General features: G+C 42.2%; 7 protein-coding genes across 12 annotated transcripts; 4 read left to right on the top strand and 3 right to left on the bottom strand.

Annotated features, from left to right (window-relative positions):
* Positions 1 to 224: 224 nt before the first annotated feature.
* On the top strand, positions 225 to 3,885 carry LOC6575116 (BTB/POZ domain-containing protein KCTD3). The gene is made up of 4 exons (XM_002001098.4): positions 225 to 812; positions 953 to 2,133; positions 2,190 to 2,449; positions 2,511 to 3,885. Exons 1-4 carry the CDS (start codon positions 751 to 753, stop codon positions 3,369 to 3,371), a joined length of 2,364 nt encoding a protein of 787 aa, XP_002001134.1. The 5' UTR covers positions 225 to 750; the 3' UTR covers positions 3,372 to 3,885.
* A 100-nt stretch (positions 3,886 to 3,985) lies between these two features.
* Positions 3,986 to 8,550, bottom strand: LOC6575115 (serine-rich adhesin for platelets). Of its 4 annotated transcripts, none has more exons than XR_006356842.1 (9): positions 8,223 to 8,550; positions 7,875 to 8,060; positions 7,667 to 7,788; positions 7,180 to 7,605; positions 6,974 to 7,114; positions 6,292 to 6,914; positions 5,956 to 6,229; positions 5,738 to 5,806; positions 5,523 to 5,611 (listed from the first exon to the last, which is right to left on the bottom strand). XR_006356842.1 is itself a non-coding variant. In XM_032733858.2 (8 exons), the coding sequence occupies exons 1-8, from the start codon at positions 8,345 to 8,347 to the stop codon at positions 4,818 to 4,820; spliced, it is 2,694 nt and encodes an 897-aa protein (XP_032589749.1). In that variant the 5' UTR covers positions 8,348 to 8,550; the 3' UTR covers positions 3,986 to 4,817. The 4 variants fall into 4 exon arrangements, 2 of the variants coding, with proteins under 2 accessions (XP_032589749.1, XP_002001133.1); XR_006356843.1 differs by having other exon boundaries at positions 5,531 to 5,614; XM_032733858.2 differs by lacking the exon at positions 5,738 to 5,806 and having other exon boundaries at positions 3,986 to 5,614.
* A 61-nt stretch (positions 8,551 to 8,611) lies between these two features.
* Positions 8,612 to 10,355, bottom strand: LOC6575114 (alpha-2-macroglobulin receptor-associated protein). The gene is made up of 5 exons (XM_002001096.4): positions 9,934 to 10,355; positions 9,658 to 9,873; positions 9,395 to 9,605; positions 8,978 to 9,339; positions 8,612 to 8,922 (listed from the first exon to the last, which is right to left on the bottom strand). The coding sequence occupies exons 1-5, from the start codon at positions 10,156 to 10,158 to the stop codon at positions 8,794 to 8,796; spliced, it is 1,143 nt and encodes a 380-aa protein (XP_002001132.1). The 5' UTR covers positions 10,159 to 10,355; the 3' UTR covers positions 8,612 to 8,793.
* Positions 10,356 to 10,521: 166 nt separating this feature from the next.
* On the bottom strand, positions 10,522 to 11,992 carry LOC6575113 (BTB/POZ domain-containing protein KCTD9). The gene is made up of 3 exons (XM_002001095.4): positions 11,291 to 11,992; positions 11,094 to 11,225; positions 10,522 to 11,017 (listed from the first exon to the last, which is right to left on the bottom strand). Exons 1-3 carry the CDS (start codon positions 11,990 to 11,992, stop codon positions 10,703 to 10,705), a joined length of 1,149 nt encoding a protein of 382 aa, XP_002001131.2. The 3' UTR covers positions 10,522 to 10,702.
* A 102-nt stretch (positions 11,993 to 12,094) lies between these two features.
* LOC6575112 (Golgi to ER traffic protein 4 homolog) lies at positions 12,095 to 13,330 on the top strand. Its single transcript, XM_002001094.4, has 2 exons — positions 12,095 to 12,493; positions 12,558 to 13,330. The coding sequence occupies exons 1-2, from the start codon at positions 12,095 to 12,097 to the stop codon at positions 13,185 to 13,187; spliced, it is 1,029 nt and encodes a 342-aa protein (XP_002001130.1). The 3' UTR covers positions 13,188 to 13,330.
* Positions 13,331 to 13,719: 389 nt separating this feature from the next.
* Positions 13,720 to 15,796, top strand: LOC6575111 (E3 ubiquitin-protein ligase MARCHF5). 2 transcript variants are annotated; one of them, XM_015167842.3, is made up of 4 exons: positions 13,720 to 13,836; positions 13,915 to 14,497; positions 14,553 to 14,749; positions 14,809 to 15,796. In XM_015167842.3, the coding sequence occupies exons 2-4, from the start codon at positions 13,919 to 13,921 to the stop codon at positions 15,296 to 15,298; spliced, it is 1,266 nt and encodes a 421-aa protein (XP_015023328.1). In that variant the 5' UTR covers positions 13,720 to 13,836; positions 13,915 to 13,918; the 3' UTR covers positions 15,299 to 15,796. The 2 variants fall into 2 exon arrangements, with proteins under 2 accessions (XP_015023328.1, XP_002001129.1); XM_002001093.4 differs by lacking the exon at positions 13,720 to 13,836 and having other exon boundaries at positions 13,844 to 14,497.
* Positions 15,797 to 17,049: 1,253 nt separating this feature from the next.
* On the top strand, positions 17,050 to 23,066 carry LOC6575110. 2 transcript variants are annotated; one of them, XM_044007917.1, is made up of 3 exons: positions 17,050 to 17,672; positions 18,846 to 18,921; positions 22,527 to 22,615. In XM_044007917.1, exons 1-2 carry the CDS (start codon positions 17,472 to 17,474, stop codon positions 18,879 to 18,881), a joined length of 237 nt encoding a protein of 78 aa, XP_043863852.1. In that variant the 5' UTR covers positions 17,050 to 17,471; the 3' UTR covers positions 18,882 to 18,921; positions 22,527 to 22,615. The 2 variants fall into 2 exon arrangements, with proteins under 2 accessions (XP_043863852.1, XP_002001128.1); XM_002001092.4 differs by lacking the exon at positions 18,846 to 18,921 and having other exon boundaries at positions 17,100 to 17,672; positions 22,527 to 23,066.
* The last annotated feature ends 61 nt before the right edge of the window (positions 23,067 to 23,127 follow it).

The following is a 23,127-nucleotide window of genomic DNA, read 5'->3' as shown; positions in this document are numbered from 1 at the left end:
CTGCTTGTCCGTGTTCCCTACGATCTTAAAATACACATAGACCATAAAAATCTGCTGAATTAGCCTTTTTCGTGACAGCCCTAAAATATGAAGGAGTGGCACAATCTGCACAGCACTCTTAATAGACCTTAAACTAGGGAGTTTCTGTTGTGGTGTTTTGGTAGAAAATCATATGTTTTCTAATAATATTATACTTCAAATCGATACAAAAACGAGATTTTATATTTTCGCCAAGTTTCCGTACTATGCTCACATTCAAAATTCAGCTTAGTTCAAGCTCAAATTTCCTGCTGGGTTCTTTGAAATGCAGTGAGCGCCACGCGGCGTTGCCAGATGTCCGCAACAATGTTGTGTACCATTCGCAGCGATAAGCAACAACGTCAACAAAAACACTCACTCCAAAGCATTTACAAGCGCTTGCACATATGTACATAAGTGCGTATGTGGGTGAAGAAGTGTATGTATAGAATTTATGTATAGTGGTGCAGCTGAAGCAAATAAAAGAAAACGTAGTTCCAAAAATAAAGTGGCCGTCGTCTCATTTTAAACGAATTATAAGTTCTGCCCGCTGCGCAGCGCTCAACAGAAGCCAACAGCAACAGTCGTTGTCACTGCAGTTGCAGTCGCCAACGGGTCAGCAGTCAGCAGGCCCCGAACGGCGGCAACAAATCGAAGCCACATAAAAAGATTATTGAATTGTGTTGGGGACGCTGCTGCCGCCGCGGCGTCAGCTGTTAAATAGTTATTGGCATGTCCTACTTTATGCACAGTGCAAGCAGTGATTTGGTTAATCTCAATGTGGGCGGTCAACGGTGAGTGAAACAATATAAACGTTAGCTTTGATGACGCATGCAAAAAAAAAAAAAAAAAAAAAAAAAAAAAATTCGTAGAAAAATCCCCCCCAAATCATCTTTTTGTGTCACTATCTCTTCCCCTTTCAATGGACCTGCAGCTTCTCCACGTCACGGCAAACGCTTACGTGGATACCGGACACCTTCTTTACGGCACTTCTCAGTGGCCGCATCTCGAGCTTGAGAGATGAGCACAACGCCATCTTCATTGATCGCGATCCGACGCTATTCTCCATCATTTTGAATTACTTGCGGACCAAAGACATTGACATCAAGAACTGCGAGATTCGTGCCCTGCGTCATGAGGCGGAGTATTATGGGATTACACCACTGACCAAGCGTCTGGCCTTGTGCGAGGATTTGAATCACTCCTCGTGCGGAGATGTACTCTTCTATGGATTTCTCGCGGCACCCGCCATGCCGCCCAACGATGCGTTGCAGGCCACTGTGGAGACTGCCTCAACAAGCAGTCCCATGGAACCCCTGCCCACTTCATCGGGCGCAGCACGACCTGGTTCCATGGTGCGTGTGCCAGAGACCTCGTCATCCTCTTCGCGCCACTCGTCGTCGCATTCACGCAATTCATCGTGGGATTTGCGTTGTGGACGCGCGTCGAACAGCGCCTCCAGCTCCAATGCAGCACCTGTTGCTCCGCCAGCCGCGTGGAATCCAGTGGGTGGACACTCGCGCAACGCTTCGCTGGACTTTATGCGCCACTCACGCAACTCGTCGGCTGACTTGAACAAGGTGATACGGAACGAAGTGGGCCTAGTATTTAGCCCCACCCAGAGCTCGAATTGGACGCCCCCGCTGCGCGTGCAAATCATCAAGGCACATCAGAACTGGATTGCGGTGGCCTATGCGCATTTCGTCACCTGTTATCGGGTCAAGGACTCCAATGGCTGGCAGCAGGTTTTCACCTCGCCACACATCGATGCCGCCATCGAGCGCATCGCCATTAACTCCAAGGTGAACACATCTACGGCCGAGCCGATGCCAAGTAAAATGATTGCCATTTCCTATGGCAGCCAGATACGCTTGTGGAGCATACAAGAGGGTGGCCACAAGTCCGACATTGGCACTTTCAATCTCAATGTGCGTGTTGAGTACTTGTTCTTCATTGGCAGCCAGCTGGTGGCATTGTCCTCCTCTGGCAAAATTGGCGTCTGGCATGCCATGACGCAGCACTGGCAGATACAAGATCTGGTGCCAGTGCTGTCCTTTGACTCAGCAGGCTCCTTCTTGTTGCTCGGCTGCAACAACGGCTCCATTTACTATATAGGTGAGTAGTTGAAGCCGAAGAGAGACGCCTCTCTTAACAAATGATCTCTTCTGAAGACATGCAAAAGTTTCCGTTGCGGATGAAGGACAACGATTTGCTGGTTACCGAACTGTATAAGGATGTCAACATGGACCCCATCACAGCCATATCCGTTTATCTAACGCCAAAGACGTCGAATTTCAGCGGCAACTGGATAGAGATCGCCTACGGCACCAAATCGGGCGCAGTGCGCATCATTGTCCAGCATCCCGAAACGGCCGGGCATGGTCCACATCTATTCGAGACATTCTTTGTGCATCAGAGCCCCATAACAAAGGCAAGACTTGATTGAATATGTTCAAGGGAATCTCAGTGTTAATCATTCGATCTTCCCATAGGTCATGCTGTCCGAGCGTTATTTAGTTTCGGTGTGCAGCGAATACCATCATGTACGCACCTGGAGCCTCACGCGCTTCCGTGGCATGCTCTCCACTCAGCCGGGCTCCACGCCGGAGGCTTCCTTCAAAATTGTCTCACTGGAGGCCATCGATAGCAACTATAGCTATGCGGCGGGCAATGATTTCGGCCCGTACGGCGACTACGATGACATGATATTCGTGCAAAAGGTGGTGCCCGAGACGAATCAGCTGTATGTGCGTCAGGCCTCGAATGGAGAGCGGGTCTGTGTCATACGCTCGGTGGATGGTTCGACCATTTCGGCATTCTGTGTGCACGAGTGTGAGGTGTCCTCACGAATGGGATCACGCTTTATACTCACCGGCCATTGCAATGGCGCGATACAAATGTGGGACCTAACTACAGCACTGGCGCTGCATTCAAAGGATGAGCCGCAGCAGAAAACTTCAGGCGGACCCGACACAAACGAGCTTCTCCGCCTACTTGACCAGTGTGAAATCAGCAATTCATCATGCTCAACACCTTGTATGTCACCGTGCCTATCGGCTATGGGAGGCGGCCTGGCCACCTCTATAGCCCGCATGAAGGCTAGTAACATTGCGCTGCTGAATCGAGATCAGAGCCAGCAGCAGCAGCAGCAGCAGCAGCAGCAGCAGACAATCGCCAGCCAACCGCCGCCGCTGCCGCCGTCCTCATTCCTGGCTCAGGCGCAGCAGCAACCATTGCCAGCGCCGCCACAGGCAATGCTTATGATGCCGCTGCAGCAACAGCTGCCAGCGGCTGCTGGCGTCGACTTGGACGCAGCGGCAATGGCACAGCCAGCCGACGGCATGAATGAATGAAACGTGGAAGCGGCTGTTTCGGCGCTTGTCGGGCGCGTTTCATCGTTAAGATTTCATAGGTGTAACTTGATCATTGATTATCAATACATATTCCTTCAGTTTGTACTGTGCGCGTTCATCTACTACGTGTGGCTGGTGCGATCTCGCATTGCCAACACCATGAAGCATTCGGACGCGGCGCGCACTGATATGGTGACGGCAGTGGATTCCGGTGCTGCCGGCCCCAACTGACTGCATCCGGCATTTAGCTAAATCAAATAATCTCTCAAATACTGACAGAGGTATATACACATACACATACACATACACATACACACACACACACATATATATATATATGCTGAACTATTGTGCTCGATGTGGTTGCAATTGCAATTGATGCTCGTAATATGTTATATGAATCTATGTACACACAGTCTTGTTGCACGTGTAGTCTTGAGTGTGTTCCTTGTGCTACTGTAAAACGCAAATGCGATTATATAATAAATACAAACTACAATATATCAATATCCTATACACAAATTGTTTCCATTGGCCATGATGGAGTTGAACCCATTCAGGGTTGTTTTTTAACATTTTCAGGTTGCCATTTGTAAAGATTAAAACATTTGAGCTGACAGTAATCAATAATTTATTCAACTTTTAGCTTAATTATGTTTGTGGCTTGAATACTTGCAATTGTTTTTGTGTGGGTTTATTTTACTCTTAACATTGTCGTGGCCTGCCTGCCAGTATTACATTATGTTTGTATATATAATCATATTTAATGGGCTGCACATACATATGCGGCCGTATGCCCAGGCGATATCAATAAAGTAAAAAAGCAGCAAATAAAATGCCAACATATAAAAAATATACAATCTATAATATAGCTATCTTCCCTCGATTTGCCCACTTTGTGTATCTTTGCTTTATTCAATATCTCTTTCTGCTTTATCTACGTGGCTCTAATCAATTGAAATCGCCTCGCCTTTGTTCTTGCATTCAATTTTAATAAAATAGGACGCACTGGTATTTGTATTATATAGTAGTAGCCGTACATATACATAAATATATGTGTATGTATATTCAAATATGTATATACGTAGATATAAGAGCACGTATTATCGAGCTTAACATACAAATACTTTGTACATAAAGTTCATGCTATTTATATAACTTAGTGCTAGACTAGGTCTAAAGTGCGAGCCGATATGGAGCTGCATAAAATGCATGCAACACACGCTTATCCAAGATTTATTCTTTGTCTCCATCTTTGCTGCTGTGCATCCAATGTGATATGTGCGTTAAGAAAAATAAAAACTATTGCTAAGCAAAACAAAATGCTAGGGTGTGTGTGCGTCTCTTTGTATCTGTGTCTGTGTCTGTATGTAAGTGTGTGTGCTTTGTGAATATAGTTCAACGAGATCCAGCTCACTACGGCTTGCAGCCCCACTGTTGTTATAGCTACACCTGAAAGTAATCATCCACCACCAGCTGCTGCTCACTGGGCGTACTCAGCGGGCTGTTCGCCTGCGTATTGTTGTCCGACTCGAGGCGCTCATAGCCGTGATCCATGTTGCTGCTGCTGCTGTTGCTGTTGTTGCTGCTGTTGTTGGTTGTTGTCGATGCCGTCGCTGTGGTTGTTGTTGTTGTTGTGGCATTTAGATAGCAAACCGACTCATAGTTGGGATCTGTCTCGCTGCCCGTGCCTGTCAGCGATTCATACTGCGAGGAGCTGACCGTCTGCTGTGAGCTCATGCTGGTGCTGGTGGTCACGGTGATCATGGACAAGCTGTTCGCCATGGACGATGAATTGGGCGTGAGGGGCGACGCGAGCGCCACGGTCTCCGCAATGCGTGCATAGTGATCCGGCTCATTTGGGACCGCAACCAGATGCGCCTTGGTCTCCAAGATGCTGGCATAGTTGTGATTCGCATCGGCGCCAGGTATGGTGCTGTAGACACCACTGCTATCCACAACATCGTCGGGCGGCGGCTTCTTTTCCAGCACTTTGGCATAGCCGTCATCAGAGTGGGCGCGACTCTTCAGCACCTCATAGTTGGGATCATAGTCCGACTTCTTTGCATCATCATCGTTGGGCGCCGTCTGGAGCTGCTCGTAGCCCGGATCGTTGCTGTTTGGTTTCGGACATGGTGGGCAATTTATAGTCTCGTAGTGCTTTGTGCTGGTGCTGGGCGAACTAGGTTTAACCTGAACGCTGATGCTACTGCTATTGTTGGGATGCGTCTGACTCCCAGCTACAACCGATACAAGGAAGGAAGGAATGTTAGTAAACCGCATGATATATGCCTTGGCGAAAGTATAGAAGACCTCAAGCTGTATGCCTAAGAAGCGTAATCCTATTCTATTCTAATCATACTAACCACAGCCAGTTCCAAACAAGAACTGACGAAAGTGTCGAAACGCGCAAATTTCTCATTTTGGCAAAACAACTGAATTGTGGCATGGGTTAAGGAATAAGAAATAACAAATAAACCAGATACAAGGAAAGAGATAAGAGAGGAGACAAATTGGGCATATTAGGTAGTTAGACAGAGTATTTGGGAAACATTGATGATCGCGAGTGGCTGCAGTCTATTACCTGCTTCCTGTTGGCGCTCCTTTTGCAGCATGCTAGCCGCATAGCAGTCCGACTTGCGATTCTCGTGTGGAAGCTGGTTTTGCGCTTGCTTCTGGCCATCCGCGGGTATCGTCTCGTACCCGTGATCCTTAGCCGTATAACTATTGCTACGTAAGCGACTCTTGTCAGCGCCTGGAGCTTGTGAGTCCATTAGAAGCGCCGCGGCCGCACTATCCAAGGGACTCACCCCAAGCATCTCGGGCTGATGGGAGGAGAACTTGTGCTTTTTCATGACCTGCAAAACAAGAGTCGAATCGTTATAATATTGCTGACTGTCTCTACCAGTCTAGTTCCTACCTTGGCGTACATGCCCTCGATGTTTTTATTGCCCTCAGCATCTTTGGATGGACTTAGACTCTTGCTGTGTTTGCGCTGTGGAGATGTATTGATCAGATCATTCGCATCGCTGTTGCCCTCGCCTCCGGCTTCTATTACAGAGATAACAGAGCTGCGCCCGGATGTAAGATTGCTACTGCTAGCTGCTGAGTGGAGATGATGTAAGCCCTGCGACTGACTCAGACTTGCCTTCGGCGTCGGTGGCAACGGTGAATTCGCCTGTCTTTTCTCTGGCTTGGGCGAGCCCAAATTGCACACAGAGGACGAGGAAGATGCTTGCCGTGAATGCATTTGTGCGCGCAGACTGTCCATATGCGGAGGAACGGGCACTGCATGATCCATGCTGTTGCTGCTGACTCGGTGTGCCGACCCAGAGCCAGAACTGTGATTCAACGGCCCGCTGTTAGATACCGCAGCACTCGTTGCCACCAAGCTACTGCTGCTGTTGATCTCAACGGCCACTACGATGGGATTAGCCTGCATCGGCTGTATTTGTGCATAGGTCTCTGAGCCGCTTGTATAAATATCGGTGGCGTTTGGAATATGACGGCTATTGGGATCCTCAATAGCCGCATAGGTTTCATCTACAAATATATCGGGATTGGATCACAGCTATTCAAAAATAATCCACTTTATGACCAACCTGAATCGTCGGAGACAGTTGCATAGTGCGAGTCATTAACGTCGCGCGTCAGCGTTGTTTTCCTAGCCGTTTGCTTAGTTGGCGGCTGCTGGGCCAGAATATTGGCCAACGGCTCGCGCACACTTATGCTCGTGTAGCCCTCTGCGAATAATAAAAACACAAAATAATAAGCTACGTCCATAAAAAGTCGATGTGAGTGTACTCACTGGAAGAGTCTTGTGAATCGCCGCTAAAATGTTGATTTGCAATTGGCGGCGTCATATAAGGAAGATCCTGACTGGCCGAAATCATGCCCGCAATAGCTGATGCTGCCGGTATTTCTACCTGGGACGTCGACTCATCGTTCAGGTGCTGTGTTGAGTCGCCGTTGAGCTGTGAGCCACGCTGCAGTGAGTCGGTTCCATGCTGTGAACAGGCAGCTTTGCTGCTGGAAGTTTTTGCTGTTGTTGATGCTACAGCTGAGCTGGAGGTGGACGGTGCATTGAGTTGGGCATATGGATGCTCGGTGGCACGCACTTTGGCGTAATCATGCGGCAAACCCTTAACACGCGAATACGGCGAGCTCACATCATCCGCCTGGCTAATGGAGCTGTGCTGGGACACGCTCGTTTGCTTTTTCAAACTGGGCTGTGCTGCTCGAAGCAATATAATATGGGATCAGTACACATTTGCAAAGGGGAGATGTATACGTACGACTTTGATTATGCGCATTGGCCAGCTGCTTGTCGGCAACCGTTTCATACAATTCCGAGCCATTGTCGTTGCTCTCCGCCACGGGTATGTCGGGCAAGCTGCGATGCGCCGCTGTGCTAGATCTGCCATTGGAATGGAATAGACACAATTAATGCAATTGAATGTCATTTGTATAGGAACGGCAGAAAAACACCAGCTGAGCACCCACCTCTTTTCTGAGTCAGCATTCGAGACTGTTGAGGCATTTAGCTCTGCTTGTGACTCACTATTGTTTACCAGGCTGTTGCTTGTTGCTGCCGCAATCGCAATTGAATTTGCATTGTTGCTACTGACCACAATTATTTCATCGGGGTTCTTCAGCTTCACCATGCCCTCCAGGCCGAGCATATCATTTCTGTGGAAATGCATATACATTGGATATAATTAGTACATTCATGTTTTTGGCGCGCGTGCATCCAACTGGAACTGGGACGCAACTTTCACCCGTGCAGTGCAGCGCTGTCCGAGTGTGTTGGCAACTGGGTGGAAGTCACAACTTCTGGTCCAATTTACTCACTTTGGTATCCTTTTTTTGCAGCAGAGACAATTGAAAAACATTACAACTAGTGCTAGCGTTAAATTTAGCGTCACAAGGAGATATGTGTAGGCCTCCAAATTGCCAAATTTTTTAGACTCAACCATGCCTACATCTATATATATACATATGTGCTATGTATGCTTAGAGATAACAAGAACACGATTTTATTGCCCCATGGGACGTCACTAAATGCATTGCACTTTTACAATTAAAACAATTACAACTGATTTTTCACATAGTTTTCGCTAGAGCTGCTGCAGTTGCAATGTTATTTACGATTTTTCCATTTGCCATTCACCCGAAAAATGCACACGCAGGCAACACCAAATGCCTTAAGTGTGGCAACACCAGAGATACACAGAGAAAAATTTCCACTTCATGAGATTTTTAATTCATTTCTTTATACAATAGGTGCGACTTCAGCTGCAATAGTTTTGGTACAAAAAGGTTAGTAATCTAATTCTAAGCTAAGCAATTGCTTTGAAAATTACAAATATTTGTCTACAAATAATTTGCTCATTTGGCACGATCATCATTATCGAAGAATTACTTAAAGTTCAGTATGCTTGAAAATAGTATTTTCAATATTTTCCTGAAGTTTTTCGACTTTGCGCGTTTGTTTCTTTAGCTGCTCCTCTATATCTTCAAACCGATTGCTCTTGTCCCTGTGCTTTTCATCCTGATAAAAGAAGCAAGTCTTATAATTATATATAATTAGAAATGTGGTTTTGTACCTTGTACTTCTCCTTGTGCAGAGCATGCTCGGCATGTAGATGGCGCAGCTTTAGGAGACGACTCTCAAAATGATGCAGCTCTGTTTTCAGGGACATTAGTTCCTTGTCAGTGAAATTGCTGGCCTGTGCCACACGCCACAAGCCCTGCACCTTGGGCTCGATAAACTCTTGGCTGTGAGGGCCAGTAGATACCAAACGCTCAAGTCGATCATAGTGATCTTTTATGCCAACATGATGTCCACGCAGAGTGTTCATATCACTTTCAAACTTTTTCACGTTTTGTTCATGCGTCTTAATCTCATTTTCATTAGGATCATTGGAAATGAGATTGTATGTATCCAGATCTTCGGTGTTTATAGCATCTTTAACACAAACAAGTTAGCAACTTGATTGCTTTTAAACTTTACTTAAACTTACTTTCATGGTTGTTCATATCCAAGGTGCCAATGTTCTCTAGCAAACTATAATACATATCCACTTTGTCCTGGTGATGATCAAACTCTTGCTTGAGGGATTTCATCTCTTCAGCTGTAAATCCTGAAATTTCTGCTTTCTCCCACAGACGATTTAGTTTCTTGTCCTTGAAAAGACTTTTATTTTTATGTCTTTCCTCGGGATCGTGGAATTTCTACAAAGCGGAATTCCTATTACAACCTGTTGCTGTAAGACTTCAAACATACCTTAAAGGGCTTTGTTTTTTCCACATCCTGTGTGTCCTCAAAATGTTCCAGCAAATCGTAGGTGCTCATTATTCCAATTAGCTTTTGACGTAGCTCATTCTCTTTTAGTCCATCTTTGTCTTTGTGCTGCGAGTTTAGCTGTTTCCACGCGATCTCCTCTTTATCGTGGATTTTTAGCTCCATGTACAAAGACTTTATTTTAGTTTCAGTCAAGCGCTGACAAAAATAAGGGGAATTTAAATATTTTTGAAACAGAATACACTACTTATGACTTACGCTTTGCGCCTTTGACCAGATCAAATTTAGTTTGGCTATACGAAAAGGTCGCTGAAGATTCCGAATTTCCGGCTCATACTTTTCGTCGATGACCTGCTTGAAATGCGGGCTGTTTGCCTCTTTACTGTATTTTTTGCTCTGCCTTTTGTCGGCGTCGACAGTTTGCGTTGCAATTAATAGGCTTATGGCAGCCAATGCCACAATTAAGTGACACGTTTTCAGCATAATTCTTCTGCAAATCAGAACAAATCTTCCAATCGGACTTCTAGTGTTGAGTTGGGAGTACAAAAAAAGAGTTACTGAATCAGCGGAACAGATGAACTAGTTAGTTCGCACTGTTCTAATTGCTATGGGTGGCTGATATTACAGTATTATTATTGATATTATTTCATTTAAACTCTCTGTAATTTAATTATAGTTGTTAAAAAAATGCCTGCGTAAATGATAATTTTATAATTTTGATATTTTTTTATTGTGTGGTGCTGCCACCTTTCATGAATTTACATATCGATAGATGCAAATTGAATACTTAAGTGCGATAAGGAAAGAGAATTCAAACAAAATGCGGCAAATATAAAACATTGGATATTGATGTAAAGCTACTTAATCTTGTATTTAATACTGTTTTATTTAGTATATGTATATAGTGTCAAAATAAAGTATGTACAAAAAACTAAACTAAGACCAAGCATCACATACTAGGACCGAATATATATTGATAATAATTGCACATGGTGATGTTCCTTAAGCTTTTAAAGGCACGTTCAGATCAACGTATGGCCTGCGACATATGTAGAGGCGTAACCATCAGCGTCAGCTCAGCGTCCTTTAAGTTAGCACCACGTAAATTGGCCTCCTGTAAATCGCTACCTGACAAATTGCAGCGTTCCAGGTCGGCGCCAGCCAGCAAAGCGCCACGTAAATTACAATTTTTCATATTTGCATTTTTGAGGTTTGCTACGCGTAAATTAACACCAGCCATATTACTGCTCTCTAAACAAGCGCCTTTTAAATTAACGCCCTCCAAGTTGGTTCGCACACCCGTAGGATCCTCAAAATTACAGCCACGTAAATTGGCGCCCTCCTAAGATCAATAAGAGGTGAAAATTAAATATGTGTATTCTTGGACACGACTAAAAGCACGAGTGAACGATTCTTACCATGTTGGCACAAAGACCCCGCACTGAAACCAATTGAGCGCATTCCAGGTTTGCATACTGAAGATCCGCACGCTCCAGGCAGCAGTAGTTCAGATTTGTATGTGATAAATTGCAACGCGACATGTTGGCATACTAATAATCAAAGAGCGTATACTTTACTAAATTATAGTTATTTATACATAGTAGAGCTACCTTACCTTAAAATTAATATTCCGAAAATCTAGTTTGCGTAAATCAGCTCCTGCTAGGTTGACACCCTGAAAGCGCAGCTCCGTAATAGCTGATGTCTGTATAATGGCTTTTATCACATCGATACGTGTCAGTGGTCTATCGTCGAGTGGTTCTTCCTGTTCTAGCTTTTCCTCCAGGTATGTGACGAGCGAGTAGATACCGAAGAAACGCGCCTCCTCAAGAACGCCCTTTAAGCTGATGTGTTTATCGCAGACGAATTCACCATGGCGTAAATAGTTTATAATTGGCTCAAAATACCGAGCACTCCGATCGATCAAGTACGCGCCCTGCTCGTCCTTCTCGCTGGGCATCATACCACCATCCTGTAGAAACATTCTCGCGAGCATAGAGTCAGGTTCTCGACCGACGAGCGTATCAATTGTTGTTGTATAAATTTTTCCACCCACATTTAGTTTCACCCATTTATTCGATGGAAAAGTATGGGTGTCGGGCTTCTCACCGCACGCTGCAACATCATTTGTATTTTTTGCCGCTCCATCGCTTTCCATTGGGTTGAATTTTTGCAATTGTTTTGTTGTGGTTTTTGTTGCTGCAATTTCAGCAACTCCGATTTTTTCGTTTGGGCGAACGGGAAAATATTCGTTGGTGTGGCAGCACACTTTTTCCGAGCTATCGATATTAATCGTTTGTGACGATAAAGTATCCATCCATAAATAATCTTATATTATTGAAGAAAATTTAGAATCATCCTCCGTCAACAAAAACACATATATTTTAAAACAGTACTGAACTCTTAATTAACCGTTAATATGACAACGGCCGAAGCCGAAAGACCTGTTGGCAGCGCCAGTAGCAGCAGTAACTCGAATGCCAATCAGCGGGGTGTCAGTCGCGTTCTTGCAAAGCTGTCTCATTCGTTGGCGGAGGGAGAGTTCTATGAAGCCCATATGATGTATCGAACGTTATATTTTCGCTATACGGCCCAGAAACGTTACCAGGACTGCTTAGATTTGTTATATGACGGTGCACAGAAACTAATCGAGAAGGAGCAGGAGAGTAGTGCTGCGGACTTGTGTTTATTGCTGGTAGATACGCTGGAGAAGCGTGGCCCACAACCAGAGGACGCGGACAATTTCGAATGGGTGCCCCGACTCGGTGGATTAATACGCGGCTTAAGCGCAACTACAGTAGAACGCGAGACTCTGATTGTATGTCAATACTACACAATTAAACCATTTTCAATTTTTCTTATGTACATTTTAATATATTTAGCACCGCGTTGTCAAATGGAGCACCTCTGTGCATGGTCAGTTCGGACATCCGGTGCTGCACAAACTAATAGCACATGTGTTCTGGACAGAGGGCAACATTGAATCGGCGCGTCATCATTATTTACTCTGTCAGGACGGCAGTCTCTGTGGACGTGTGTTGATTGAAATAAGTCAGAGCAAGGGCTTTCACAGAGAGGTGGATTTGTTTTTGGTGCAGGCTGTGCTGCAGCAGCTTTCATTGAAGGATCGCAAAACGGCTGAAGATACGTTCACCGAGTATACACGTTACCATCCAAAGCTATTGAGGCATGAGTTTCCCTACAATGAGCCACTGGTCAATTTTCTTTACTTTCTCTTCCGGCTCATCGACACGAAGAGCGTGGTTGGCTTTCGCGCCTTGCGTAAACTGTATGAGCCTTCTTTAAAGCGCGACATATCCTTCACGAAATATCTGACGAAAATTGGAGTGACGTATTTTGATGAGCAACCAGAGCAGGTGCATGCTGGACCCTCTGGACTTGGTGGCATGTTTGGCGATATCTTCAATCAGCTGATGCAAGGGTTTGATGATGATGATGATGTGCAGAGCAGACCAACGCGACGACAAAACGCTAACAGCGAACTGGACTAGCAGCAGATGCCGTCGCCGGATTGGTAGTCCGGTGAAGCCAATGGGATTAATTGATAAATTAATATATATACACCCGGGCTTTCTTTGTAATGTTATTATATATTTGCTAATTAAAATTTTGCTGGAAACTGCATTAATAAGCATATAATGTTTATACATTCAAAATTATTGAAGGCGTATGAGTTGCCAAATGGTAGAGCACGAGTTACTCAAAATGGCCTTAGTGGCCAAATTTCACGAAATCGATGATGTATTTATCGATTGTTACCCATCTCTATTGCAATGTTCAGTATTTTTAGTCTGATTGTTGTAAATTGCAATACCAGAAAAAGGTACTTGTTGCTTTATTCTAACAATTTTTGGGAACGCTAAAATATATAGTCTATGTATAGATTGTATTTTCATAAAATGTCATAATATATTTAAAAATATATATATAATTGATCATTGCTCTGATATTAAAACTAACAAAGTGATTTTTAGTACACGTGAGTATGAATAAAGTAAACAAATATTAGCACGGTTTCATCTCTAGTTCACATATATTTTAGTTTCAGAAAGAGTTAGTAAGAAAAGTTGAAAATTAAGTCTAATACTTGGTTTGTAAGGAAAACAGACTCTGAAGGAGTGAGTTTTTTAAATTTACTATGTGAGTTAAATCATATCTACCTGCCAAATTTCGAAAGAAAACAAATACACATTTCTATAAATGTCGAAAAACTTTCAGCGATATGGATGATAAAGCAGCAGCGCCCACTGCCGACGCTGCTACCGAAACAGAGGCCGGCAATGAACTTTTAACAGTCGATCACACAACAGTCACAATGGAACCAGTGCCAAGCACATCAAAGTCAACAATCACCGAACTGGATAATACCGAACGGTATACGGTGGGAACTGCGTCAGCGGCAGCCGCAGCAGCAGCAGCAGCTGCAGCAACAGCTCGAGAAATCTTGAACGTCGATACGGAACGTTGTTGTTGGATTTGCTTTGCGACGGATGAAGATAATCGACTGGCTGCGTGGGTGCAGCCCTGCCAGTGTCGCGGCACGACAAAATGGGTTCACCAGAGCTGCCTGTATCGCTGGATTGATGAAAAGACACAAAAGGGCAGTTCGCTGCGCTCTGTATCCTGCCCGCAATGCCAAACCGAGTACATTATTGTGTTCCCCCAAATGGGTAAGCTGGGTGGAGCCTTGGAAGCCATGGACACTCTGGTCAAGCGATTGAGTCCGTTTCTAGCAGCCGGTTTCTTTGTCGGCTCGCTATATTGGACAGCAGTGACTTATGGAGCTGTAACGTTCCTCCAGGTGAGTCTATTAATAATAAAAACTTTTATTATCACGACAATATTGATTCATGCAGATCGTTGGTCATGAAAATGGCATGTCTATAATGGAAGCTGGCGATCCGCTCATACTACTCATTGGTCTGCCCGCAATACCAGTTGGTCTGGTACTGGGCCGATTAATCCGTTGGGAAGATGCCCTACTACGTTTGATACGGAATCGCGGCACCGTCATGCGCAAGTTTCCCTTTGTGAATTTTATATATCCGAACCTGTGAGTACTTCATATTTTCCAAAGCTCAAAGGTTATTTTAATGGAATTGAACCTTGTAGCAATCAACAGGAGGAGGAGCTGCCCACTTCTTCTAATCCAGCTACGCCCGCACTTTCTGATCCAGTTTCCGCAACGCGAATATTTTGCGGAGCGCTGCTGTTGCCTACAATATCGTGCATTGTAGGTCGCATATTATTCGATTCAGTTGAGAACACGTTGCATCGCACACTGCTTGGGGGTCTAACCTTCATCACGGTAAAGGGCATGCTGAAAATTTACTTAAAACAGAAGCAATATGCGCGTCGCAAGAAACGTCGTATTGTCGACTATACGGAAGAGAATATACGAAACTTTATGCATCGCAACAATAACAATGCAGGCGCCGCTGGAATCGGTGGAGCTCGTCATGTCCTGCAACAGCAACAACAGCCACCGCAGCAACAGCCAGCAGCGGGGATGCCTCGTTTGATTGGTGCTGCGGCAGCATCTCGAGATCGCGCTGGTCGAGAACGAGATCATGAGCCCAACAGCGTTGACAGCGTTGTTTAAATATGAATGGACCCCCAATTGATTGATCAATTGCTAATATATTGGATAACTACTTATTGTTCAACTAGTTCAGTTTTAATTTTTCATTTTGTTAACAGCTTGGACTCTCAAGGCAAAAAAAAAAAAACACTGATAAACAAAAATGGAAAAATGGAAAAAGAAAACAAACAGATGTATGCACATGCGTGCATGTAAGCCAAATTCATTGTTAAATCTTGCGAGATTAACCATTTCAGGAATCTACGAATAACTCAGCCGAATTTCGGTTGATCAAATTTTATGTTGATAATAAAACAGATGAGAAATGAAATTGCACAGTCCATTTAGCTATTAAATACTTATATATGTTTAGATATATATATATATATATTACACCTATATTACGCTATATGCTTCCACACAATTGAATTAATGTTAACATTTTGTAAACAACAAATACTACAAAATTGCCTATGTAAATAAAACCGAAACCCTTGGCTGTGGGTGGGTTTATAATGATGCCAATGTCTGTACTTCAGAGCTAAGACCCAAATTGAGAAAAATGTAGAGGCTATTTCAACTTGACCAGATTAGATAAGCTTCGCACTGCAGCCGTCGCAGCAAGAAAGTGTGAATAATTTCTTTATTTTAAAGCACTTTGCCTTTAAGCCACTCGCCCTGAATCATCAAGATAATGAACCCGCTCTGTAACAATTGTCTATATGTATGTAGGTATACATATCTACATATATATGTATATAGTTATATATGTGTGTGTAGCGAACTGTCAAGCATGGCTTTAAGGTGCTGCACAAGAGAAGCCGCAACATCATCGCATCTATCATATATGTATATATGTACATACATGTATGAATGTCTGTACACACAAAAGTTACAGTTAAAGACCCGGACAAAGTGAATGCTCCAAAAAGCGATCTAATCATTTATAATTGTTAGCGACTCGAGTGTTTGTTTTGTCTATTTGCGCTTATCATCGACAACACACGAGCTGTTGCTGCTGCCTCTGCTGCTGTTGCTGCTGCTAGATGATATCTGTGTGTACATATAGAAAATACATATGTATAGCAAACACTGAACTTCTAACGGGCCATGCCGACTTTTGCACTGCGCTGCAATCTACGGCAATTGAGATGGTTAATATGACAACTAAATATATACGCAATGGATAATATTGCAATATATGTATTATATTGGAGTGTTACGTTAAGATCTTGAGTGTTCAAATGTTCACCTTGTAGGGCATTAGGCTAGTCTGCCTAGCTGCAACTGTTCACAATCAAGTGAAGCACAGCCAATACACAGGTAATATTCGCACACACAGACACGGATGATTTATATATGCCTCTGCCAAGGTGTTTGCAGCTGTGTGTGTGTGTGTGCGCGTGTGCGAGTGTGTATGTGTAGCCCACCTGTTTGGCTTTTCAGGAGCAATCACACGGTCTTGCGTTCACAGCAGTTGAAAGATTTCTTACTGCTTTCTTTCGCTGTCGTCACACCAACAACAACAGCGACAACAACGACAACGACAGCAACAGCAACAACAACAACAGCAATAAGCACAGCAACAGCAGCAGCAGCAACTACAACTCCAACGGGTTGCGTTTGTTCTTTGTGACTGAACGAACGTCCGTTGGGGGCCAAAGGCGGGCGTACACATAACGTAACGAATCGCTGAAGCTTGGAAGTCAGTCGTGTTGCTTGTCGACTCTGTATTGTTGTTGCTGCAGCTGAGCCGTTGTTGTTGCTGTCGCCGTTGTCATTTGTGTGCGACGACAGCGACTACGGTTAATAACAGCGCTGTGTCGGCAACTCCGCAGTCAGACGGGCACCGGCTACCAATACGCATCGCCAGCGACGCCTCGCTTTGATAACAAGCAAAGAAATAAAATAATTAAATGCAGGCCAACAAAAAATACAATAAATATTGACTAAAAATGAAAAACATTTGTATGTAGAATATACGATTGTACACATACTATATAGCACGTAGTATATACGAGTGTCGGCATTGTTGTTCGGTGGTTCCTCGACATCAAATAAAACAAACGAAATGTTTTGAAAGCGAATTGAGTTGTTGTCACAACTGCAACGGGCCACACACGATAAGCACTGCCATCCTATAGCCGATCCTGAGCCAAGCAGATCCCATTATCGTCCCAGATCACCTTCAAAGATGAGCAACACAATGACTGCTGCCCACGAGCCCATCCACTATCTGGATAGCATTTTGAATGAGGAGGAGAAACGCTGTGGCGATCAATATTCACATCAATGGCGCAATTTCACAATATCCCGTTCGGGTCGCTTCAGATCGAAGAACAAGAAACGGGATGTGGTCGATGGCAAGCTCTTTGATGGCAAGGAAAATGATAAGGTGAGTGTGTTGCACCTGCCCATAACCTAATTTTCATTTTCATTTTCAATTCAATTTCCATTTTCATTTCTATTTGTATGTGTATATGTACTTGAATTTGTATTTGTATTTGTATTACTTATCAGCAGACACTCCAAAAATAGAATATAACGATATATTATATTGATATGATAAGTGTTTACGTGATTTATATGTGAATATAATATATGTACATACATACGTACGTATGTTAGCAACGGGTTTTGGGGCTTTTTTCTCTTTGCCTTAAAAGTCCAAATATCAGTTTACAAGTTTTTGCTGTGTTTTTCATGTGAATCGAAGAAACAGCAACAGCAACAGCAACAACAACAACAAATGACATAAAAAACGGAAATGCTCATTAATAAAAAACGGAAGTTGGTTTATTATGATAAGACTGTGTATGCAATCAGCTCTATGACGTTATTTATGAACACTGTGGACTATCCTATCTACATATAAATAAATATATGTAATGAGATATATGATATACATATTTATATATTCATCCTATCACTACAAAACGTATAAAAAGTGCTGATGACAAATGTTTACCATTTCTCGAACTGTATAATATAAGTGCATTCTCGATGCCAAAAGTAGAGATATATATAATTATATATATATATGCATATATTTACTTAACATTACTCATTCGTAATTAAAGCAATTAGGAGACGGCGTGTTGTTCAGTGGAAAAGTGGCAAAAAACTTTAAACTTGTTTATGATCAGCACAAGCACAAAAAAATAATTGAAAAGGTTGCCAAGCTTAAAATTATAAATCATATACAAACAAACAGAAGGCGCCTTTTAGTCTTTATACTAATAGGGCAGAAAATGAAGTCACTTTTAGATATGCCAGAACTAGTGCAAATCGCTCTTGCTTCAAGTTTGGCTTCTATAGGCCAGATAAGATTATTGACGGTACTTTTTCTGCTATCAATTTCTTGGCCTTCACTGCAATTCTCCATTTGATATATGATGTATATCTACGTCGCAGATCTTTGGGAGTGTGCTTCCTTAGAGCCTAGCAAAACATCTTTTGTAATTGTGCTTTATGCCTCCATAAAAGGGCTGTATAAAATATAAATTAATAAAAGAACGAAAGAACGGTTGATGTAAAACGCAGTTAAAAATACATTATATTCTTGCAGGTGATAAAAAACGAGAATAAAATTCAAAGAAAGTAAACAACAAGAACAGAACTCAGTCGGGTGCAAGTCAAATAAAGTAAGATCAATATACATACATATACATATATATATATGTACACATATGTATAGCGACCGACAAACACACCTTTCTGGAAACTTTATTTTTATACCCTGAGCCCATTAAAAATGGGAAATCAGGGTATAATGGTTTTGTGAAAAGTATGTAACAGGCAGAAGGAATCATCGCAGACCCCATAAAGTATATATATTCTTGATCAGGACGACGAGCTGAGTCGATATAGCGCTGTCCGTCTGTCCGTCCGTCCGTCCGTCCGTCCCTCCGTCCGTCCGTCCGTCCGTCCGTCCGTCCGTATGAGCAAAAGGATCTCAGAAGATATAAGAGCTAGAGAGCTGAAATTTGGCATGCATACTCGTGTATACCATAGGCAGTACGAGTTTGCTTTATTTTTTCGATAACTCATCCGATAACTTTTTTATCGAGAATAATCGAAAAATCGACTTTGTTTTTTCAGCCTAATTTGAACACTTTTAGAACTGGAGACTTCAAATTTGCGTTGTATATAAAGTTAATGGATACAAAGATTTTGTAATTTACAGATTTTGGATACCACGCCCCATTCGCCCCCAATTTGTAAAAAACGCATTTCAAGTACTAGAGACTTGTGCTTTGGAATGTACACACAAATTCATCAAATAATTGCACTCTGAAAGTTTCATTAAGATCATACGTCTACAAAAGAAATTATTCAACAAATAAATTCTCATAATATTGCCCACATTGCAGCGCAGCCCAAGCGCAGCCGCTGCTTACTGCGCAGTTTGCAGAGCGCGTGCTTATAAGTGCATGTTTATGTATGTGTGCATAAAAGAAGTCCAGAACGATTAGAATATCAGCTTGGAGGGTTCAGGTTATCTCCTAGTCGAGCAGTCTCGACTGGAGCCTTCTTACTTGTTGCATAATGCGCTCGTGCCCAAGACAAATGAAAGAACTTGTTGAGCCTGAACTTTCAACGTAGCCCAAGAGCCAAGAGCCAACAGCTGCCTGCAGGAACAAAGTGCCCGGCGCAGGCTCCACACTTGCGTTCCGTGTGCGTGACGCATTCAGGTTTAATGGGCGTCCATTGTTGTGCCGCCAGTTGACGATTTTATTATTATTATTATACCCTGAACCCATTGAAAATGGGAAATCAGGGTATAATGGTTTTGTGAAAAGTATGTAACAGGCAGAAGGAATCATCGCAGACCCCATAAAGTATATATATTCTTGATCAGGACGACGAGCTGAGTCGATATAGCCCTGTCCGTCTGTCCGTCCGTCCGTCCGTCCGTCCCTCCGTCCGTCCGTCCGTCCGTCCGTCCGTCCGTCCGTATGAGCAAAAGGATCTCAGAAGATATAAGAGCTAGAGAGCTGAAATTTGGCATGCATACTCGTGTATACCATAGGCAGTACGAGTTTGCTTTATTTTTTCGATAACTCATCCGATAACTTTTTTATCGAGAATAATCGAAAAATCGACTTTGTTTTTTCAGCCTAATTTGAACACTTTTAGAACTGGAGACTTCAAATTTGCGTTGTATATAAAGTTAATGGATACAAAGATTTTGTAATTTACAGATTTTGGATACCACGCCCCATTCGCCCCCAATTTGTAAAAAACGCATTTCAAGTACTAGAGACTTGTGCTTTGGAATGTACACACAAATTCATCAAATAATTGCACTCTGAAAGTTTCATTAAGATCATACGTCTACAAAAGAAATTATTCAACAAATAAATTCTCATAATATTGCCCACATTGCAGCGCAGCCCAAGCGCAGCCGCTGCTTACTGCGCAGTTTGCAGAGCGCGTGCTTATAAGTGCATGTGTATGTATGTATGAATAAAAGAAGTCCAGAATGATTAGAATATCAGCTTAGAGGGTTCAGGGTATCTCCTAGTCGAGCAGTCTCGACTGGAGCCGTCTTACTTGTTTCTTTTGGCGCCGCTGTAAGATGAGTAAGGCCAGCGAATTCAACAAAATGTCATATGATATATATTCAAATTTCGTTACAAAAAAAGGAAGATATATTTATATACATGCATACACATGTATGGATGCGAAACCAGATACATTACAGAGCTGCCATAAGAAGAAGAAACAAGTATAAATGAAAACAAAATTTGTTTCTGTCATCGGCACGCGTCTCTGGTTAAATTTGGCAAGTGAACCGGCCAGCCGGTCGGTCAGTGGTTGAAGAGGGGTAAAGCCTCAACCTGAGGGTGTTCCACCTGCCTTTTTTGTTTTACTTACGCAACAAATGCAGTCAGCGAACGATCGGTCGATCGATTGATTGTCAGCGGCAAACGTGCTTGCTGCGTCATTGTCGTCTGTGCATTGAACTTGGTTCATTTTATGAAAAGCAGAAAATAAACAACAACAAAAAAGTATAACAAATATCGCTAGGTGCTTTATTACACCTGTTTAACCTAGTCCAGCTTGGACATGTTTAAGTGCTTAGCAAAGTGTCGAGCGGTGTTTGCTTGAATTTTATAAGCTAGCTATAAATTAAACTAACGAGATAAGTTTTCAATAGTCTTTTTGATATAAGAGTATTTAAAATACATATCTCTAAGTCATAATTTACTTCGGCTTAGACCACATGATGCATGAGTAATATTAAAAAATTCTAGCTTTCATGTTTATTTAAAATTTGATCAACGAATTACTTTACTTTACTAAATAAATTAGAATCTAAAAGTGGATTCCAAGAGCATTTCTGCCTTGATAAGTAATCAAACAAACTATTTCTGAAAGTTTGCTATTTTATAATGAAACTGATTTCAAGAAGTAGAGCAACATGGCGTATAAGCTATATTTAAAGAATCTTTAGACCTTCATTTAGTATTTCAGCTCATAGTATTTGATTTTATATACACTTAAATTAGTTTTTAGCAGTTTCTTGATTTCTCGTGACGTCCCCTTGGTTTATAACATGCGAAATATGAAAAAGCCTCTGGATTATATACATATCTCGCACGGGTGTAGATATATGTATGTATGTGTGTGTGCCAATAATGATAATAGTAAAGCATGAATTATGGCCAAGGTTTTACCAACGAAAGCACTCAAACAATATTGTTTGTACCTATATCAGATATTGCAAAATTTTCTTCATTGCGCTTTAACAGCGCAAAAACCTTATCAGCAACTAACAATAGAGATTGCAAAAACAAAGGCAAACCTTTTTTCTGTTTTGGTTTCTCCATTTGGGGAAAAGCACCTATGAGCATACATACCTACACACATATATAGCATATAGGTAAGTGGCTGTGCACGCTTGGCTGTTCTGTTGCCGCCAGTTGTCAAAAAGGAAAAAAAAAAAAAAAAAAACTCCAGCCGAGAATTATATTTATGTATATACTGTATGTATGTTTGTATGTATGTATTGGGTGCATGTCGATAGCATGTGCTTGATTAAAATCAGGTGCTAAATCAAAAATATGACTTTGAACATGTCTTTTGATTACTTTTCAAGAAGTCAGAGTCTCTGATTGCTGGATAGCCAAGTGAAAACTTAATCTAAATAGACTTTCATTTTGTTAGCTGATAATAATATTCAAGAGTTATTGACTGTTTGTATTGATTTCGTTTATATTTGATTTCGTTTTATTTATTGCAGATCTCAGCGCGCAATACAACCAGCGCCATGTCCAAATCGTCCTCCTATAATTCAAATACAACAAACTCAACAACGGGCGGCAATAATGCAGCGGCGCCGTCGGTGCGAAGTCAACGTGACAAAACGGAGAGCTATAAAAGTTTTTACGAAACCAATTTATAGATAATGGCTGGGTTATATATATACTTTGACATACATATGCATATACTATATACATATACATATATATATACATATGTATATACAGCTATATGCACTATATATTTGCATTACGCTTTATTGGATCAACCGAAGAGTTTATTGCACAACATGTGAACTAAATCAAATTTGCAAAATTCAAATTGAGAACGAAAAACTTAAGGAAAAACAATACAAAGGAAGACAAAAAAGGTTGGGTGTTTAGAATTTTCAACTATTTAGTTGTAGTAGAGTATAGAACAGATTAGGGGCTAACTTAGGCACGCTCTAATTATATATATGTCGAAGTAGATCATTGTACTTAAATATATACATACATAAATATATGTTTAAATAAGTAAATGTATGAACATTATTATCTCTTTCTTGCTTAGATTATACAAGTATTAAATCGTGATAACTG

The sequence above is a fragment of the Drosophila mojavensis genome, unplaced genomic scaffold, assembly GCF_018153725.1.
Source record: "Drosophila mojavensis isolate 15081-1352.22 unplaced genomic scaffold, ASM1815372v1 contig_231, whole genome shotgun sequence".
Classification (NCBI taxonomy): Eukaryota; Metazoa; Arthropoda; class Insecta; order Diptera; family Drosophilidae; genus Drosophila; species Drosophila mojavensis.
Note: the sequence above shows the minus strand (reverse complement) of the source record. Positions and strands in the feature narration are given on the sequence as shown.

What these genes read in the sequence shown, in the direction of transcription:
- LOC6575116 (XM_002001098.4), top strand. Translation starts at nt 751, where the DNA reads ATGTCCTACTTTATGCACAGTGCAAGCAGTGATTTGGTTAATCTCAAT. An exon ending in CGGCTCCATTTACTATATAG is followed by an intron (nt 2,134 to 2,189) that starts GTGAGTAGTTGA and finishes TCTCTTCTGAAG; the next exon opens with ACATGCAAAAGTTTCCGTTG. An exon ending in ATCAGAGCCCCATAACAAAG is followed by an intron (nt 2,450 to 2,510) that starts GCAAGACTTGAT and finishes ATCTTCCCATAG; the next exon opens with GTCATGCTGTCCGAGCGTTA.
- LOC6575115 (XM_032733858.2), bottom strand. Translation starts at nt 8,347, where the DNA reads ATGGTTGAGTCTAAAAAATTTGGCAATTTGGAGGCCTACACATATCTC. An exon ending in TGCAAAAAAAGGATACCAAA is followed by an intron (nt 8,061 to 8,222) that starts GTGAGTAAATTG and finishes GCATTTCCACAG; the next exon opens with AAATGATATGCTCGGCCTGG. An exon ending in TCGAGGGCATGTACGCCAAG is followed by an intron (nt 6,230 to 6,291) that starts GTAGGAACTAGA and finishes CTTGTTTTGCAG; the next exon opens with GTCATGAAAAAGCACAAGTT.
- LOC6575114 (XM_002001096.4), bottom strand. Translation starts at nt 10,158, where the DNA reads ATGCTGAAAACGTGTCACTTAATTGTGGCATTGGCTGCCATAAGCCTA. An exon ending in TCTGGTCAAAGGCGCAAAGC is followed by an intron (nt 9,874 to 9,933) that starts GTAAGTCATAAG and finishes TATTTTTGTCAG; the next exon opens with CGCTTGACTGAAACTAAAAT. An exon ending in TGCACAAGGAGAAGTACAAG is followed by an intron (nt 8,923 to 8,977) that starts GTACAAAACCAC and finishes TTCTTTTATCAG; the next exon opens with GATGAAAAGCACAGGGACAA.
- LOC6575113 (XM_002001095.4), bottom strand. Translation starts at nt 11,992, where the DNA reads ATGGATACTTTATCGTCACAAACGATTAATATCGATAGCTCGGAAAAA. An exon ending in TTCGGAATATTAATTTTAAG is followed by an intron (nt 11,226 to 11,290) that starts GTAAGGTAGCTC and finishes TTTGATTATTAG; the next exon opens with TATGCCAACATGTCGCGTTG. An exon ending in GGGGTCTTTGTGCCAACATG is followed by an intron (nt 11,018 to 11,093) that starts GTAAGAATCGTT and finishes TATTGATCTTAG; the next exon opens with GAGGGCGCCAATTTACGTGG.
- LOC6575112 (XM_002001094.4), top strand. Translation starts at nt 12,095, where the DNA reads ATGACAACGGCCGAAGCCGAAAGACCTGTTGGCAGCGCCAGTAGCAGC. An exon ending in TAGAACGCGAGACTCTGATT is followed by an intron (nt 12,494 to 12,557) that starts GTATGTCAATAC and finishes TAATATATTTAG; the next exon opens with CACCGCGTTGTCAAATGGAG.
- LOC6575111 (XM_015167842.3), top strand. Translation starts at nt 13,919, where the DNA reads ATGGATGATAAAGCAGCAGCGCCCACTGCCGACGCTGCTACCGAAACA. An exon ending in GAGCTGTAACGTTCCTCCAG is followed by an intron (nt 14,498 to 14,552) that starts GTGAGTCTATTA and finishes TGATTCATGCAG; the next exon opens with ATCGTTGGTCATGAAAATGG. An exon ending in AATTTTATATATCCGAACCT is followed by an intron (nt 14,750 to 14,808) that starts GTGAGTACTTCA and finishes TGAACCTTGTAG; the next exon opens with CAATCAACAGGAGGAGGAGC.
- LOC6575110 (XM_002001092.4), top strand. Translation starts at nt 17,472, where the DNA reads ATGAGCAACACAATGACTGCTGCCCACGAGCCCATCCACTATCTGGAT. An exon ending in ATGGCAAGGAAAATGATAAG is followed by an intron (nt 17,673 to 22,526) that starts GTGAGTGTGTTG and finishes TATTTATTGCAG; the next exon opens with ATCTCAGCGCGCAATACAAC.